Consider the following 17,899-nt stretch of genomic DNA (forward strand, 5'->3'; position numbering starts at 1 on the left):
AAATGATAGAAAACAAATTCGTATAGAAATCTTGATATAACAGCTCTTGTGCGAATATAATTTCAGGCCTGTTCCTTATATGTATGTATTCTTTATGGTCTGTTCTTTTAATATTATAAAAATGGTTATGTATTCAGTTGTAGCTTCAGAAATGAAAACATCGAATTTGTGGTTTGTTGTATTTTATGCCTAACTTTATTGCATGTAAACATAATCTATAGTGTATTCACAAGAAAATAGTAACAAAAAAAAAACTAGGTACGAAATTTCCACTATAATTCATGATAATTTTAAATAATTAATACAATTTTTTGATATAAACTTACTACTAAATTTAGTCATAATATATGCTGAGCTTGTACTGCTCATATATTTCATATTTTTCTAAATACGGCACATACATAAATACATACGTACGTACGTCCGTCTGTTGTGTATCATGTATAAAACTTCGCTCTCTCCTGCATTATACCATACTTCTATGCCTCAACTCTTAAAAGTTTTCTTTTGCATTACAAAAAATATACATATCTGCAAATTTGCTCTCAACTACCTACATATGTATGTACGTAATTATCAAATCGTGTATAAATCCCTTAATGCTTTTGTAATCTATACCAAAGACAATAATTGTTCCTTATAAGAAATATCTTTTCGTGTTCGCACGCCCTTTCGTTCATTGTTCAATGTCAAGCGTATCAAGTTACTTCTTACAACGTAAACCACATAATGAATTGTACTAGCTTGAAGGCGTTCACCACCGGGAATCTCCATTTCTCCTCCATTCGACGTATTGTTGGTGGCACATTGCTAGGATAATGTATGGGTTTCGAAATATGGCAATTCGTGATAACAGTGCCGCCCGGATAAAGGATAGGGACCGCATCACCCGGTAGTACACCATCACAATCGGTGAGTTCAAATTGTTTGGTAAAACATATGCGTATCTCCTCCAGATAACTCATATCCCGCTTATTATCATAAACACAATGTATGGATGGATTCTTGCCGAGTGATTGAACGATAGCTTTCTGCAAAGCGATTACGGTGCTATTCGAATCCGGATGTATGCCAGCTTTACCCAATATATTCGACATTAGGTACTGTTCACGCCAAGCCAGGCCGCGTTGGAAATATTTCAATTCGTTATCCAGCTCTTCCAGTGATGCAGCGCAGGTGCCATGTTTTAGCCACTCATGCTTCCAGAAATAACCCAGTTTCTGTTGTCCATCTATGGTGGGCCAATAAGTTTTCAAATTAGCCAGTATCTGGTCCAATTGATCCAAATCGAAATCGGCACTTTTATTGCAAAAACTTGGTCCCATATGTCCCAATTTCGTTGGCCACACACCGTGTATAGTCCAGAATTCTTTCTTTTCGGGTAAAACGCAAGCATGCGTGTTGTCCTCCTCCCGCCAGTGGTAGCATGTAGTCACTGGCCATTGTTGTGTAAATATCAATATATCAAAATCATAATCCTCATCCTCATGCTCAACGCTGGTATCTTCATTAGATTTTTCATTGCTGAAAAAGTCCAAGCTGTCTTGTTCGATAGACTTTATTGCTTTCGCGTTATCCTCATATGACTCCTCGGAACTTCGTTCGATTGTAGAGCTGTAAGAAAAATTGAGAATTTGTTAATAAGTTTTATTTTGTTGTTATTGTAGTTGCAGAAATTTGATAAAGCTTTGTTGAAGGGATTTGCGGATTAAGTATAGACCTGCAAAATAAATTTGTTTGGCTCTTGATAACAAAAATATAATTTTAATTTTTTATAATTTTAAGCTTTTAATTATTATGACCCGAACGGGCAATACGGGCTTGGGATAAGTTTGTAACGGCCAGAAAGAAACGTTGGAGTACCTATAAAATATAGATATAAATGAACAGCATGACACAACCTTTACTCCACAAAACTCCATTCGTTTTTTGGAATCGCAGGTATCGGACCACTGTAGTATCTATATAGCTACCGTAGATACGAAGCGATCAAAATGAAGATAATCGTCTTTTTATACCCTTTAATGATATAATGAATGCTCCTGTGGAGGGTAATATAGCTGAAGCCGAAGCCAACGCTTTTTCCACAAGTTTTTTCTTTCCTCTTTCATTTTTAAAATTTTATTTCCTTAATTTTTTCTTTTATTTTTTTAAATTAATAATCGTTAGCAGTTATCAATTCTGTTGTGAAAATTTTGTATTTGTAAATATTTACTTGTCAGTTTTTAGATTCGTATACTTAATAAGATCGTTAAAGCTTCGCTAAATGTCACAAGCCAAACAACATTGCGCTGAGGTGGCTACGCTGACCGCTAATGGGAAAGACCTGTTTGACAGCTCAACCGTATCTGACTAAGCCGGAATTTCCCATTGTGAATATAAGCTCTGGCAGTGAATTACTTATCAACGATTTAATTCAATTCCGTACTGTGTTGTGTTGTGTTGTGTACAAGTTCCATATCAATGATAAGTCCAAGGTTTTTCATCCTTGTAATTTGCATACAAGGATGCATTTTTGCAAAAACGAATGCGGATGGTTTGCCAACTGCTGGCACTACATTGGATGCTACTACAGTTAATGAAGTGCCAATAAATCGCGCAAAAAGAGCAACAATAGCCGATTTGGTAGCGCACAGTGCTTTGAATTTCGCACATAATATTGCCGTGCTACTAAATGAGGATATGCATTATGGCAAAACAACGATTTTCTCACCCATAAGCATAATGTCATCGATGGTCATGTTGATGTTGGGATCAAAAGGCAGGAGTTACGAAGATTTAAGGCACATCTTCCGTTTGGATGTGCCACCACTGAGCGATGCATTATCTAATGCGTTTCACTTGGAGTTCGGCGCCATGTTACAGGAAATGCAAGATAATGCGATATCGCTGCGGGCAAGAAATCGCGATAATTGGCGTAACACAAATGTAGCGTATAGTATACGAAATAAACCGAAAATAAGCGCAGAAAATGCAATTAACATGAGTAATGTGATAAAAATCGTAAACGGGTTGTTTATTAAAAGCGGTTATGAATTGAATACGAACTACCGGTAAGCTACAAACACGCACATACACACATGTATACAATTTAATTTTGTTTTCTTGTTTTTGCAGAGATGTTATCAATTCGATTTACAAGTCTGACGTTATACCACTGGATTTCAAATTACCGCAAGCACGCGATTACATCAATGATTGGGTTTACAAAAACACATTTGGCAAAATAAACGGTATCATAGCGGACAGCATACCCGCCGATACCGATGCCATACTAACGAGCGCTTTGTATTTCCGTGGATTTTGGGAGAGTCCCTTCATACAGAGTGCTACCATAATTGATAATTTCTTTCCGGACGGTCCGCAAGAGCCACCCATCAAAATACAAATGATGGGTACAGCCGGCGCCTACCCTTACTATTTTTCACCCGACTATGATTGCAAAATAATTGGACTACCATATGTAAACAACTTCACCAGCATGTATGTTATACAACCGTCCCACTCGAGTCGTCATGTCTTGCGTAGGCTTCTAAAGGATCTTAGCGCTGAGAAAATCGAAGATATGATCTCGAAGATGGTCTATCAAAATGCCATCTTCGCTTTGCCGAAAATGCATTTATCACAGAATATTAATATGAAACATGTTTTTCGTGCGCTTGGTCTGCGTGATGTACTCGCGAGTGGTGAGCGTTTCAGTGCAGCGCCTTTGAATAATTTGCACGCGAGAACGTGGCCGCGTGGGAAACGTAACGTCGTCTTTCCCACAGATGGCACACCAACAACGGAGCGTTTTCCACAAAGTATACCTCCCATCACGGCGCAGCAAAATGCACCTGTCTATACAGAGCAACTATTGCAACAAGCAGCATTCAACACACCACAACAATTATTACAAAACAATCCAGCCACCATTACAGAGCAACTGTTGCAGCAGTGGAGTTTTAAGCGCAATGGCAGCAATAATTTGCTCTCCGACCTTTATGTGGGCGATATTGTACATAAGGTCGATTTGGTGGTGGATGAAAATGGCACAGAGGGCGCCGCCGCAACGGCGACCTATCTCAAACGCTCGGGTGGCAATGTGCTCTTCCGCGCTGATACACCATTTCTGTTGCTAGTGCGTCATGATGCCACCAAATTACCGTTATTCTATGGTATCATCAATATACCAGCACCGAGTTTTGTTTGAAATTCTTTTGAATTCTTTTGAGTGCAAAAAACAAAAAAATTTATAAAAAAAATTCATTAATAAAAAAAAATTATAAAAAATGATATTTCATAAATTAAAAAAAATATGTATTGCAAACATTTATTAAAAAAAAAGAAAATTTATAAATTTATAAAAGCACTATATATACATAATATTAATATGTTAAAGTTATAACATATATTTAAACTAATGCTGCCTTTTTTCATAAGAGTGAACAAATTTTCGTGGATACAACATTTTTACTAATATATAAGCTAACTTAAAATTTAGTGTGACTAATATTTTTAAGAAAATTGTGCACAAGTCTTAGTGTGCATGTAAAAACTGAACAAAAAGTGAAAAAAACGTTTTTTTAAAATATTTTATTATTAAAAAACATGTGAGAAATATGCAAAAAAAGTTTTTAAAACATTTTAATATTAAGAAACAAATATCTTAAACTAAAAAAAAACTATGAACTAAGAGAAAAATGTAAGATGTGCAGCAAAAATATTAAATTTTTTAAGTGATATAAAAAAATATTTAATTTTCAACTTGTTTTTATCACTTATTTGCTCTATCTGTATGTATTTTGTATGTAAGTTACTAAATTATTATATTTATGCCTTTGTACTTGGTGTCTCACATAATATTTAGCATAAAAAACACAAAAATTTGTATGTATGTATGTAGCTGCTAAGCAAATAAAATTTAAATAACAACTTTTGTTATCAAAAAATTCGAAGTTTACATTTTGTAGGCAATTTATAACAAATGTGCCTATGTATTGTATATACCTGTCTCTTATACACATCTAGATGTGTATAAGAGACAGGTATGTATGTAGCTGCTAAGCAAATAAAATTTAAATAACAACTTTTGTTATCAAAAAATTCGAAGTTTACATTTTGTAGGCAATTTATAACAAATGTGCCTATGTATTGTATATACATATGCATTAAATATGTTTCTATGTGCATGTGCAGAAATTGTCGGCGCTGTTTAAAAACTGCCACAAATCATGTTGGAAAGGTCATTACAAACAATTAACATTCACACCACGTTTGTCACATACATACATACATATGCACATATACTACACTACAAATTTACATGAATGATATTATTGACGGTCACCGTAACAAGCTCATGACATAATCACAAAAAGTCCCAAGTACCAAAATATTTGACGTACTCTCATTCGACGAAATATTCCCCTGTTTATTGTTCAATTTTATAACCTATAAACTTTTTCCCAACTAAATTCCGAGATTTACTGATTTACTCATAAAAACTACTTTATATATTGGAAATTTTCTGCAAAGCCGGCTAATTAATTTTATAAATAAATATTTTCGCTTTTTTATGACCATATTCAGCGTTAATTATGGGTTAATACGCAATGGTGTGCATCCTTAGCTTGTATGTGTGTGTTTGTAGGTTTCAGTAGCGCGCTTTGTATTCACTGAAACACTTCAATCAGAAAAAATACTGAAAAATCCAGAATATTTGATGACGTCACAATTATGTGTTATATTATATACATATATGCATGTACATACATACATATACGCTTATATACTTTATAAATAAAGCATTTTAGTTATATATACGGTAATTTGTTATCAATTGCTAACACAAAGTCCAAATTTGCGAGAAAAAAGTCGACAAAGTTAAAAATAACAAAATTTCTAAACAATAATATTGACAAATCAGAGCTTCAACAACAATAAAAACAAAACCATTAACATGCCATTGATCTGCAAACGAAGTTCGGATGTTTAGAACGAGTTTACGCTCACTAAAGCATAATCAAATACATACGAGGTGTGCCCAAAAAGTTTGGTGACTTTTAATTTTTATCAAAAACTTTTTTGTTTTTTGAAATTTAGTTTAAGTGAAAAATTTTTATTCATTATTGATTGGGACAGGATATAATAGATCCTACATAATTCGAGAGAATTATATTTGAAAGCGGAGCTTTTTCCATTCACTTCTCTAGTAGTAGTCTTCCGTCTATAGTTAGTACGTCAGAATCGAGTTTGTTAAGATTACGGAGAGACCCGACTATCTTGTGAACCATAAATCCGAGTTCGTTTCGTTCGTATTCGAACATTTGTCGTGAGCACGATAAATTCGAGTTTATTCCGTTATCGAGATACCCGACTGTCAAGAGAACAATAAATCAGCGTTCGCTTCGTTGATGAATGGACTCAACCATCGAGAGAGCGATAAAATCTGAGATCGTTCCGTTAAATAAAAGTCTGTCGGTCGTCAGTATGATAAAAGGGAGTTCGTTCCATTAACATCATCGTCTGTTAAGAGTACGTAAGACCCGAGTTTATTTCTTTATAAACGGACCCAACTGTCGGGGTAACGATGAAACAGTGAATCTGATTTTTTTTTTTTTTTTTTGTACAGAGAGACCCAACCGACAGGAAAGAAGATGAAATCCGAGTTCGTTCAGTTTATTAGAATCCCGTCTGTGGCAAGGCAACAAGAAATCCAAGTTCGGGTCATCGACGATCGGTAGAACGATTAATTCCGAGCCTGTACCGTCTACTCGACTCGACTATCGTAAGAACGATTTATACGAGTTCGTTCCGATAACGAAGCGACCCGACTGACATGAGAATAATTGTCCAACAGAAGAAAGTTCAATTTCATGGAATTTTATCGGTCGATCGGTTTCGATCCAAGTTTTATTCGGTTATTTTTTAGATAAATTTTTTGTTCTAAAATTATGTAGAATTTTCAAAATTTGACCAGATATAAATCTGTGTACATTCCGTTTCCTCAGAAAAATTGGTCTATATAAAAAAATAACTTTTTTTCTTGTAAAAAAATCTAAAGAATATTGAAGAATGATGCCGCATTGGTAGTCTTTGATCGGGTATAAATTCGGGTCAATTGCAATTTTTCAGAAAGTTTGGCCTAATATTATTGAAGAATGATGCCGCATTGATAGTTTTCGACCATTTTTCAGAAAGTTTGGTCTTGGTAAACAAGTTTCGTCATTGACTTCTTGAGAACGTTCAGCTTCACTATCAAATTTGTGCTGTTTTGTTTATATTTAATCGTATCATAACAGTAACCAAAATATTTAAAGGGTTTCGGTGCATCGAATGTAGTATTTTACTAAGAATTTTGTTTGAAAAATGTGTAGTCTCATAACTCTTTGAATCCACCTCGTACTTTAAGTGAATATGACGAAGAGAGGTTCCTACTTACAACTTACGCTGTACATATGCAAATACAAATATATACTAAGTGATTACTTAATTATGCAGCATTAAGTTTTTTCTGAACACATATGAGTAAACACCCTGTATAAAATATATGCGCCCATTTATGAGTTCTTTGCTATTAAAAATCATCAAAAGCCTCATCATGCGTAATTTTTTTTTAAGAAAACAAGCACAAACAAGCTGCGCCGATAATTTCGAACTAATGGCGATAAGCTGGCTGGTGTATTGAAGCTTGATATTACTATTTGCTTCAGCCTAGTAAAAATGGGTCGCTTGTAATTTCAAAACCAACTCAGGAAAATGATAATTCTATTGTTGCTTTGCATGCGAGCTGAGGAAGCAACAGTTATTTTGCATTTTGTATGAAATTGTATATGCTTTTGCCAGCGCAACTGCTTGCGTCTGAGTCACAAAGGAATAATTAGATTCGAACAATAAATGCATCGGTGAATCCCGGTGCGCTGAAACGTGCGCTAATTCAAATTTATAAAACCAGATTTATCAAATATTTGCCACTAATTATTCAACTGCTGCGTTTTCAAGCAAGTAAGGGCATGCAGCACAGAACTGTTTTCCACCCTGGTGCCGCTTTCGAAAAACTCTTTGTATGCCTGCTCATACCAACACATCTAACACCCTTTCTCTAGGGTCGACACCGGTGAAAGACCTTATTTCCTGTCCTTCGCTGCAGATAATATCCAGGCCTATCGTCCATGTGTTTAGACAATCTTTAAAACAATAATGTATAGAGTTTCAGAAGAGCTTTTCTGAGGTCAAAAGCTTCGTTGTAACTGGAGCAGAAGCGGAATTTTATACCATATCTTATATTCCTTTTCCTTTTGACCAGGCTGCCTAAAAGCAGCTCGTTTGTTGTTGCGACAGAACTCTGCCGAGTTGACAGTCCTTGGTCGGATAAAAATCCGAGTTCGTTGCGGTAACGTAGACCCGATTGTTATGAGAACGAAACAGCTTCTTTCTTAGTCCTCTCTTTAAATGATGTTCTAGCCCATTTTCCAACCTTTCAACACCAACAAGGATTTCAAATCAGCTTTTCCGTCATCGGTGGATCCTATGTAACTAGAAAATTAATTTTTATTTTGGAAGTGAGTTGTCAGCTCAGCAGTTTTACAACAAGATTACAAATAGATATCCATCGAAATTCATAGAAAAACCGGTAGGACCCTGACTTTGCATCGACTTAACAAATATCCATTGCCATATGGATCGCAGACTGTTGTACCATATAACAATACTTACTAGGCCTTCTTCTACTTTACTGGCGTACAGAACCGATATAGATCGAACATAGATTTGGGGAGCTAAAATTATTGATTTGGAGATTACAAAAAATACCTGATTTTTGTACCATTTCAGCTTCGCTCAGCAAATTTCTCGAAGCAGAAAGATCCCTTTTTAAAATATTGGTGTTTTGCAAAAAAATGTGTGGCTTTAGAAACACAGATGACGCAGATGTTCCCACTACAGTCGGGTCTAAGTAACCGGAATGAAATAAACACACACACACAAAATACGATTCCGCTGTATCAAGACATCTGTACCGCACCTAAACAGTTGACAAATCAAGAATTCGGAGAAAAATCAAATGAGCAGGTGTTCAGAGATAAGCAGAGTAGAGTTAAATTGACGCGATCATGAGGTTATCAACGCAAATGGACAACTGTGTTTCAGTGAAAATTGTCAGGTGTCTACAAAGACTTTAGAGCAACGTAAATTAGTGGTAAAACTCGCAGAAAAAAAAAAAAAACAAAGAGAGAGAGTAATCATGATCAAGATTCGGTTCCAACATTGACATACAACTTTTGAAACATGAGATTCAAACCATATTAGAACTGCGAAACAAAGAGAGAGAGTAATCATGATCAAGATTCGGTTCCAACATTGACATACAACTTTTGAAACATGAGATTCAAACCATATTAGAACTGCTCCAAGACAATGGGATTAACCTAACCAGAACCTACCCATATTTATAAACTTACAAGAAGAGTTATCTCAATCGCACATCTCAAAAATATTTTGTAAAATGGTTTTGTTGCTGCAATCGCTAAAAAAACAGGATTGAGTGATTTCTAAATTTTCTTTTAACTTAGTACATCAAAATCTGATATTTCTCCTAACTGAACTTAGCAACTTTTTGCGATAAAGCAGTGATATATTTTGTTGCTGTAAAAATGTTAAAGTTCTATGAACAATTTCCCTTAATTACGTTAACAAATAATAAATTATGGTTGACAATAGACTTTGTTGTCGTATAAAAATTGCAGTCTGGTGAAATATTTAATTACAGTTTTTTCCATGGTGTTATTACATGAACATTCGTTTTTGAAGCGATATGTTCTAAATATATTAAATTTCGAACGAAAAGTTGCTTTGTCACATCATAACAGTATGATAGCAAAAAGTCTCTAAAGCAAAATGCAAACCTCAAGATCGATTTATGAACTAATTTTAGCGAGTGATCTCACGTTGGCCCAAATATTAGGTTGTCAAAAAAGTCTTGCGGTATTTTCGTTAGTTTGCACTGAGAGCTCGTAGTTCTAGTTTTATTCGTCGCATCGGGTCACGCTATACCTTTTTGGAAAGCTTATTTCACGCGCTAATACGTGTTTGATTTATTGTCGTTTCTTTTAAGTCGTTCGTGAGTTATAGCGTCGCAAACATGGAGCAAAATAAAAAGAAAATACGGCATATTTTACAGTACTACTACGATAAAGGCAAAAATGCATCTCAAGCCGTCAATAAAATTTGTGCAGTTTATGGACCCGATACAGTTTCCATTTCCACTGCACAACGATGGTTTCAACGTTTTCGTTCTGGTGTAGAGGTGGTCGAAGATGCGCCAAGCTCCGGAAGGCCTGTCATCGAAAATTGCGATAAAATCGCTGAATTGGTCGAAAGAGACCGGCATAGTAGGAGCCGTAGTATCGGCCAAGAGCTGGGCATGAGTCATCAAAAAAAAAATGTTATGAATATTTGAAAATTCAATAAAAATACCGCAAGACTTTTTTGACAAACTAATATCTTAACGAAATATCAGGAACAAAATAAAGCGTTCTACGTGTTGCATAGCTGAGATATTAACAGTTAAAACTAAAATATCTATCAGTACCGCTATTTAAGGAAAACTTTTTGGCATTTATCTTCAGTGGAGGATGGAATCATGTGTAAAAGATGACTCAAGCGAAGTAAGTTCTCTGAGCGCCCGGCACGATTTTTTACATATGTACATATGTATAACTCAAGCAGCTAACGCCTTCCAGTCTTAGACCAAGTATACTTCGGGTAGACAAAAAAAACCGTATCACGGTGAGCTAATGTGAGAAGGCGACTTGAGAGCCGTTATATAGAAAACACTCCCTATGAAAGGTAGAAAACAAACTTGGATGAGAGACACCCTTTTTATCTTCACTGTGCTTTTACATATTACCAGCTAGGACTTACATAGGAAATATCGAAGAAATTTGTTGTTAAAAATGGTGATCTGTCTTGCAAACAGACATTTGCATTTTCACGTCGAATCATCTTCATTGGCCTAACGGTTAAAAAATTAGCAAAATTGCTGTTTATGAAGTCCGAAAAATCCGAAAGAATATCTTTAGACCACTTTGCATGAAATCAATACTGCCTGCTGAGATCCGCTTCAAGGCAACATTGGTCCATATTTTTCTAAACCGGCCGTTGTAACTAACCTTTCCGTCAGTATTGGAATGAAATTATTTACGAAACCCATATAACTAATACCAAATTTTTCGAACATCCGGGTGGGTTTACTCTATACGATAGGTGGTATTATATGAGGTACCACTAACAAAGCAAACGGCCGGCCGATTCTCAACTACACCGCACCAATATGGCAAAGATGCAATGAGAAGCAGACAAGGAAGCTTCATATATGCCAGAACACTGCACTCCGGACTATAACGGCATTCCTTTTTATGTCTCCGAGTTGAGTAGCATAACCAACTCCTCGTTAGGCAATTTCGGCTGGGGTGTTTTCGTAGAAACCATCCTTTCAGGCGCCAGCTTGTAGCGGAACCGCCTCCTACGAACATCAAAAGGTCTTTCCTTAACTACGTCCACGACATTAGACAAAACACCGACCAGGCTTCGGACGTAACTAATTTCAGATATACACAGTGGAGCCATAAACACCTTCATCGACTCCCTCTCAGTGAATGGCGGACCTAGACCCATTGCAGAAGACGAGCTCGAGTTGAACTAAGCCTTACCGATCTAAATGGGGTTAGATCTCCGACATAACCGCTTTGATTGGGTAAAATCCGGATCAGTTCCGGTGCGTAGAACCGGCTTTTGTGGTAATGTTTGGTCAAGAGTTTCGTTCTAGTTATTGTAGCAGGTAAATTTTTTACTTATCCAGAGTAGACCCCCACATATTCAATATATGTCCTGCGTGCAATGAGTCTCCGCATGACACTGGCCACCTCTTTGCATACCCCACCAACCCCTCTCATCTGACACCCTTCTTTTTTCGTTCCAACCCCGTCGGGACTGCACGCTTTTTGGACCTTCCATTGGATGACATCGACGACAACTTATCTTATCTTTACTATTCTAACGGTGGCTAGGTATCCGCTAAAACAACAGCACCACCTCGAGTTGCCACGAGAAACAAGAGTGACGCTTGCGAAGCTTCGTTCTGAGTACTGTAGCAGGTTAAACACTTACTTATCCAGAATCGACCACGACATACAAAATGAATGTCCAACAACGAGTCCTAGCATGACTCTAACCGCCTTCGCCTATGGTCCGACCCAGTCGAAAAAGCACTGGGACTTGGGACCTTTGGATGATTTTCGATTTGCTAACAAAACTTATATCGAATATGGCGATCAGTGGGAGAGTTATACATATCTATATATGTACATATACAAATACATTAGGGTGATTCAAAAAAAAGTTGTTTTTTTCGTTTGGTACTCTGAAAAATAGGTTCCTAGACACCTCTAAGAAAACCTCTCAAAAACCTAAGAGTTTCATTCATAATGATTTTTTTTTTTTCATTGATTTATAAAATTCATAAGAAATAAAAATTTTTCCCAAAAATAATCAAACCCTTTTTTGTAGAGAATCAATTTCCTACAAAAACTAAGGAACAAAATATTTTTTGAAGTGGTTAGAAGCGAGATATAAATTTTTCTATCAGATAATAAAAAAAATAGAAAACTGTAAGTAGGAGGTCTATCCCGTTACAATTAAGAACTCATTCTTGGAGAGGCTTCCTTAGAGATGCCTAGGAGACTATTTTTCAGAGTACCAAACGAAAAAAATTTTTTTTTTTTTTGAATCACCCTAATATACATATACATATATGTATGTGCTTGGATTCCGATCCCCTGCTTGACGTTTTGCACCTTAAGGTTTTAACTGGCTTTAACTCCTGCAAGTGGCAAGAGTATAAAATGTTCTGTTGTACCCGAACTTTGCACTTCCTTACTGGTTGCGCTTTGTTTTCTTTTTTTTGCTGTTTTTGTTGACAATATCTTTCACACATTCACACATTCTATATATTATAAATTAATATGCCTGACTAAACACAATTTATTTACAATATATGCAACTTAGGGTCTTTCAGTACAAATAGTCATACACACACACACATATATATGTATTACTGTTGTTTACCGAATTGATTTTGCCAATCTTCATATTTTGGCCACAAACACATACACACATAGGTATTTCCAGTCGAAACATTTGATTTTCACTTTATGACATTGTTGTTGTTGTTTTTTTTTGTTGCTTATTTGTGTATGCGTTTGTTACCGTTGCCTGACTTACCTAATCACGTCCAGCCACTGCGTGCTGAAGAGCAACGCGCCGAAAGTGAGCCACAAAGTACACCTTCGTCCCATTTTCGCACGATTTGCCACTGCTCCGTTCGAGTTCAGTGAATTTTGCGTATTTTTCAGCGAATTTCGATTTTATTCGGTTTATTGATATTTGATATAATTTTAAGGTGTTTGCTTGTTAATATTAAAGTTTCGTTTTCGTTTGCGCTCAACACTGACGCCTCTGCACCACTCTCCAACACTCTGTGTATATGTGTAGCTAAATACCTGCGTTTGTTGTTGTTGTTGTTAGTCTGCTTTGTGTACCGTGTTGTTATTTTCTGTTTAGTTTATCTATTTAAGTTTTTATTTGCTTTTCGCTTTTTACTTAAGCAATGCGCTTTGTTGTTGTTGCTGTTGTTGATATTGTGTGTTTTTGTTGTTGTTTCAATTTGTTCATTGTTATTGCACTTTAAGTAACAAATAAATACAGCTCTTGCGTTGCGCACTAATTTTCTTCAAGCGTTTGTCGTCATTTCTTCAAATTTTCTGACATTTTTTGCGTTTTTTCGTTGTTTTTGCTTCACTCTATATTCACTGACATTTCATTTTACAAGTTTACACTTTGTTTTCTGTATTTTTCGCAGCGAAATGTCAAATTACTTTTCTATTTCGTTTAGTAGTTTGTCTGTTTCAGATACGTAAAACAACCCGTTTGATATTCACTTAGAAAAAGGTACACACACGCTCCCCTACCTGACTTTGCTCTCTTCTACAGCGCCTTTGTACTCAGCACTTTAGTGGCGCTCTAATGTGGCATTAAATTTGGCGAGCGCATGTTATTTTGAACTCAACTGTAGTGCTTTTGGTAGTCTTCAGACAAGTTGGCAGCAGCAGCAACAAATAAATTGTACTCTTCGGGTGTGCAAGCGTCAGCAACAAAGTGAAGAGACTCGCACATTTATTAGCGACGCATTAAAGTGGTTAAAAAGAGTAAACGTTCTCAACGAGTGATACTGGGTGATGCATTTTCTATCAACAATATGCAAATTTTAAAAAGACATTTTTTTCTGTTTTGACATCGTGTTTCGATAGATAGCTGAAAAATATTTTTGATTACAAAATTTATTTCAAAACTTTAAAGTTTTAATTAAATAAAACCATAAATTAACAAAATATATTTGGTATTAAATTTTTTTAGTCCGGCTTTTGGATTAGATATTTGAAAATTATTTTTAATTAAAACAATTTAAATTTGAAAATATTTTAAAATTTTATTTCAAAAACATATTTTAAATTTTTAATTTAAAAATATATATTATTATATGTTTGGTATTAAATCTTTTTAATCTGGTTTTTGGTTTAGATATTTGAAAACTGTTTTTAATTAAAAAATTTTCAATTCAAAAACAATTTAAAAATTATATTTCAAAAACATATTTTAAATTATTAATTCAGAAACATATTTTAATGATATACTCGGTACTAAATTTTTTTAAATTTAATCTGGTGTTTGGTTTAGATGTTTGCAAATTATTTTTTATTAAAAAAAGTTTAATTAAAAAAGAATTTTAAAATTTTAATTCAATGTTGTTTTTTTAATTTTTTCAATTATAAACCTGTCTCTTATACACATCTAGATGTGTATAAGAGACAGCATATATTGAACATGATAAATTTAATAAAAGAATAAAATTAAAAAAAAAAAATTATTATAAACTTCAGATAATTTTTTATTTTAAATTTTCAAACCTTTTTTAAGAACTTGAAACTTAAAAATATTTTGAATTTACATTTGTGAAATTAAAAAAAAATTATTTAAAAGCTAATTCAATTATTAGGCATTATTTGGAACCCTGCCCTGGTCACATGTGGAATAAAAACCCGTTAGTCAAAGTAGCGTTAGATGATACGAGAAATCCTTTAAATAAATTATATTCTTATAAACCCTACCAATATAAAATTGAACAAAAAATATTTAAAAAAATAAATTAAATCCGTATGGCAACACCATGGCTAAATGCGTATACCTTTTAAATGGTTTTCAGGGACTTAAACACCCCTAAATAGCTGTTTGTATATCGCGAAACAAAGAGAAATTCTCGAAATCTTTTAAAAGAGATTTAAAGAGAAATATTCCAAATGCAAATATTAACATTATTTTATACCTCAGCGACCTCTACATTTCAAGTTTTCGAGATATATTACCGGATATATAAACCGGAAACCGCTTCTATACTTCCTGTTATTCTTAAGTCGTAAGGCATACTCGGCACCTGGCAAACAGTGTGAGTGGTTCTGCTAATGAAATATAACAAAACAACTGCTCCGGTGCAGGTAAGGGGTTTTGATGAGCTAAGCGACAATATGGTAATGACGAGAGTGGAACTCTCGAGAAAATGCTAGTGAATAAGAAAATCAGTCACTCCGGCGCCAGTACGGCCAAGCAGGCTGCCACTGCCGAGTAGAATTCGCAACGGAGGAATGAGGCTTAAAAAGTGGGAGCTGCACTCCAAGCAAGAGCTTTCGGTGGAGCTTTCTAACTTAGATGACAACGAGAAGGAAGATGAGGACCAGTTCCGTTCATTTAGTGGTCGCAGATGTGGAAGTTGCCAGGTGAACCAACGTCTCGTCAGCATTCGCTGTCATCGCGAGCAGACTTGCAACGGATAACCTGAACAACCTGCTAATTTAGGAACCACGGATCCACAAAGGGGAGGTCAGCGCAGAGGCTGCGCAGGGTCTAGTGGGCTACCCCAGAAAACAAAAGCTGCCCTGATTCTGAGATGCGATGCAAACGCACATTACATAGAATGTTACTGCTCAGACTCGGCTCGGGCAAGACACGGTGTGAGTCTCTCCTATAATTAATTATTAATAATATTCATAGAATTGAAAATATGAGCTATGAACTCACATTCCTCGCAAAAAATAGAAGGACAATGCTTGGCATCTCGTTGAGTAAGGAACTCATGGCTGGACTGATCTCACAGCGGAGGGTGTCATTAGAACCGTCAATGAGCGATCACTGAATCAAAAGATACGGGCTGATGGAAGAAACTTCAGACTACCTGCTAATCGACTGCACAGCAGCTTATCTATCCATTTATCTATATCTTAATAATTGACTTACAACTATAAATACCATATACTATATGCAGATGATGTATTTTCCATTCCAAAAGTCAAAAAGCAAGGCATAAAATTCATTTAGGGTAACTAAATTTTCTGGTACAAATGTATATTTGTATATAAAACATATATTTGTAGTATTTCTATAGAAAAAAATATGTACCTCTTTTATCGAAGCGTCACTCTGTCTCGAGAAATTGTTCGACCTACATCGCCTTATCTTTCTTTTCTACAAAAAAATAATTGACATGAAACTGCTACTAGTGTTTTGAAATCGTTTTTTGTTTTTTGGGTAATTAATGACAAAGCAATTACACTTTAACTAGGTAACATCTTATCAACAGTGGCGTAGAAAATATTCGTATGTATACTATAAATATACATATGTGTGCTTGTGTGTCCATAAGTTTATCTTCTTTGAGCATTTGAAATTTGCGATTTGAAAATGTGAACGATGTACTTATCACGTAAATGTGGGTTTATGAATTAAGAGTGATTCATTATTATTAACTCAACAATTAACCTCCTCCCTATAAAACCGACCCGAGGGATTTTAATTATTAAGATGTAGCAATACAGTCTTTCTCGTTTTGAACAGTTAGCCAGATAAAATATAATTGCAAGAATAAAAATTAAAATACTGATATATGCGACAGAATGCAGGGAGTCTAAACTCCTCGAAAAGCGAAACATTTCAGAAAAGATCAGCAAACTGTTTCACTCCGGATTTTTACTACCAATATTATGACATCTACAAAACGGATTTGGCTTTGCTATAACAACGCAATATTCTAATATAGGTCGATCCAAAATGGTCAAAAGTGTTTTAGTAATATACGGACTATAATATTCTTTACACCATGTTTAACAAAACTGAGAACAATCAATATCAATATGAAGACTAAAATTAAGCTGAGGTTTAATAATAACTCCTAAGTCAACATTGTTTTGCATTTATTTGAGATTCTATAGCAAATCATTTCTATCACATCAAGTAACCGAATTGTGCCCTCAAAACGGCTATTACGAAAGATAATGTGACAAAAGTCCAAGACGCAATATTGACAGACCGCCTATTTATATGAAGGGGTCATATCTTGCATGAAATTTTGGGCATGAGATAGCTGTGGGCGTTAGCTGCAACGTTTGCCTCAGCATTTGGTGCTTTTGTAGTAAACCGGAGTAATTTTTGTGCCCATTCGTAACAATTAATAATAAATAGCACCATTTGTACCAAAGATCAAAGAGTAAGCAAAACATTGCAATCGGCAGACCTACTCTGAAAAAGTACTGTCTGAGTTCCGAAGAGATATCCCCGGGATGCATAAGGTTAGTTCTACATCGATTATCTGAATAAGAATAAAACAGGATCTACTATGCCAATTTATTGGATTGTGATTGTGTCGACTACGATAAAGGCAAAAATTCCAATAAAATTGGTGCAGTTTATGGACCCGATACAGTTTCCATATCCACCGCACAACGATGGTTTCAACGTTTTCGTTCTGGTGTAGAGG

The 17,899-nt window shown here is 35.3% G+C and overlaps 2 protein-coding genes across 2 annotated transcripts; one reads left to right on the forward strand and one right to left on the reverse strand.

Annotated features, from left to right (window-relative positions):
- Positions 1-165: 165 nt before the first annotated feature.
- LOC108968351 (ribonuclease Oy) lies at positions 166-13,662 on the reverse strand. Its single transcript, XM_018932339.1, has 2 exons — positions 13,261-13,662; positions 166-1,614 (listed from the first exon to the last, which is right to left on the reverse strand). The coding sequence occupies exons 1-2, from the start codon at positions 13,332-13,334 to the stop codon at positions 711-713; spliced, it is 978 nt and encodes a 325-aa protein (XP_018787884.1). The 5' UTR covers positions 13,335-13,662; the 3' UTR covers positions 166-710.
- On the forward strand, positions 2,217-4,253 carry LOC108968350 (leukocyte elastase inhibitor). The gene is made up of 2 exons (XM_018932338.1): positions 2,217-3,053; positions 3,118-4,253. The coding sequence occupies exons 1-2, from the start codon at positions 2,464-2,466 to the stop codon at positions 4,190-4,192; spliced, it is 1,665 nt and encodes a 554-aa protein (XP_018787883.1). The 5' UTR covers positions 2,217-2,463; the 3' UTR covers positions 4,193-4,253.
- Positions 13,663-17,899: the final 4,237 nt, after the last annotated feature.

Source organism: Bactrocera latifrons, unplaced genomic scaffold (genome assembly GCF_001853355.1).
Source record: "Bactrocera latifrons isolate USDA-ARS-PBARC rearing strain unplaced genomic scaffold, ASM185335v1 scaffold_21, whole genome shotgun sequence".
Taxonomy (NCBI): domain Eukaryota; kingdom Metazoa; phylum Arthropoda; class Insecta; order Diptera; family Tephritidae; genus Bactrocera; species Bactrocera latifrons.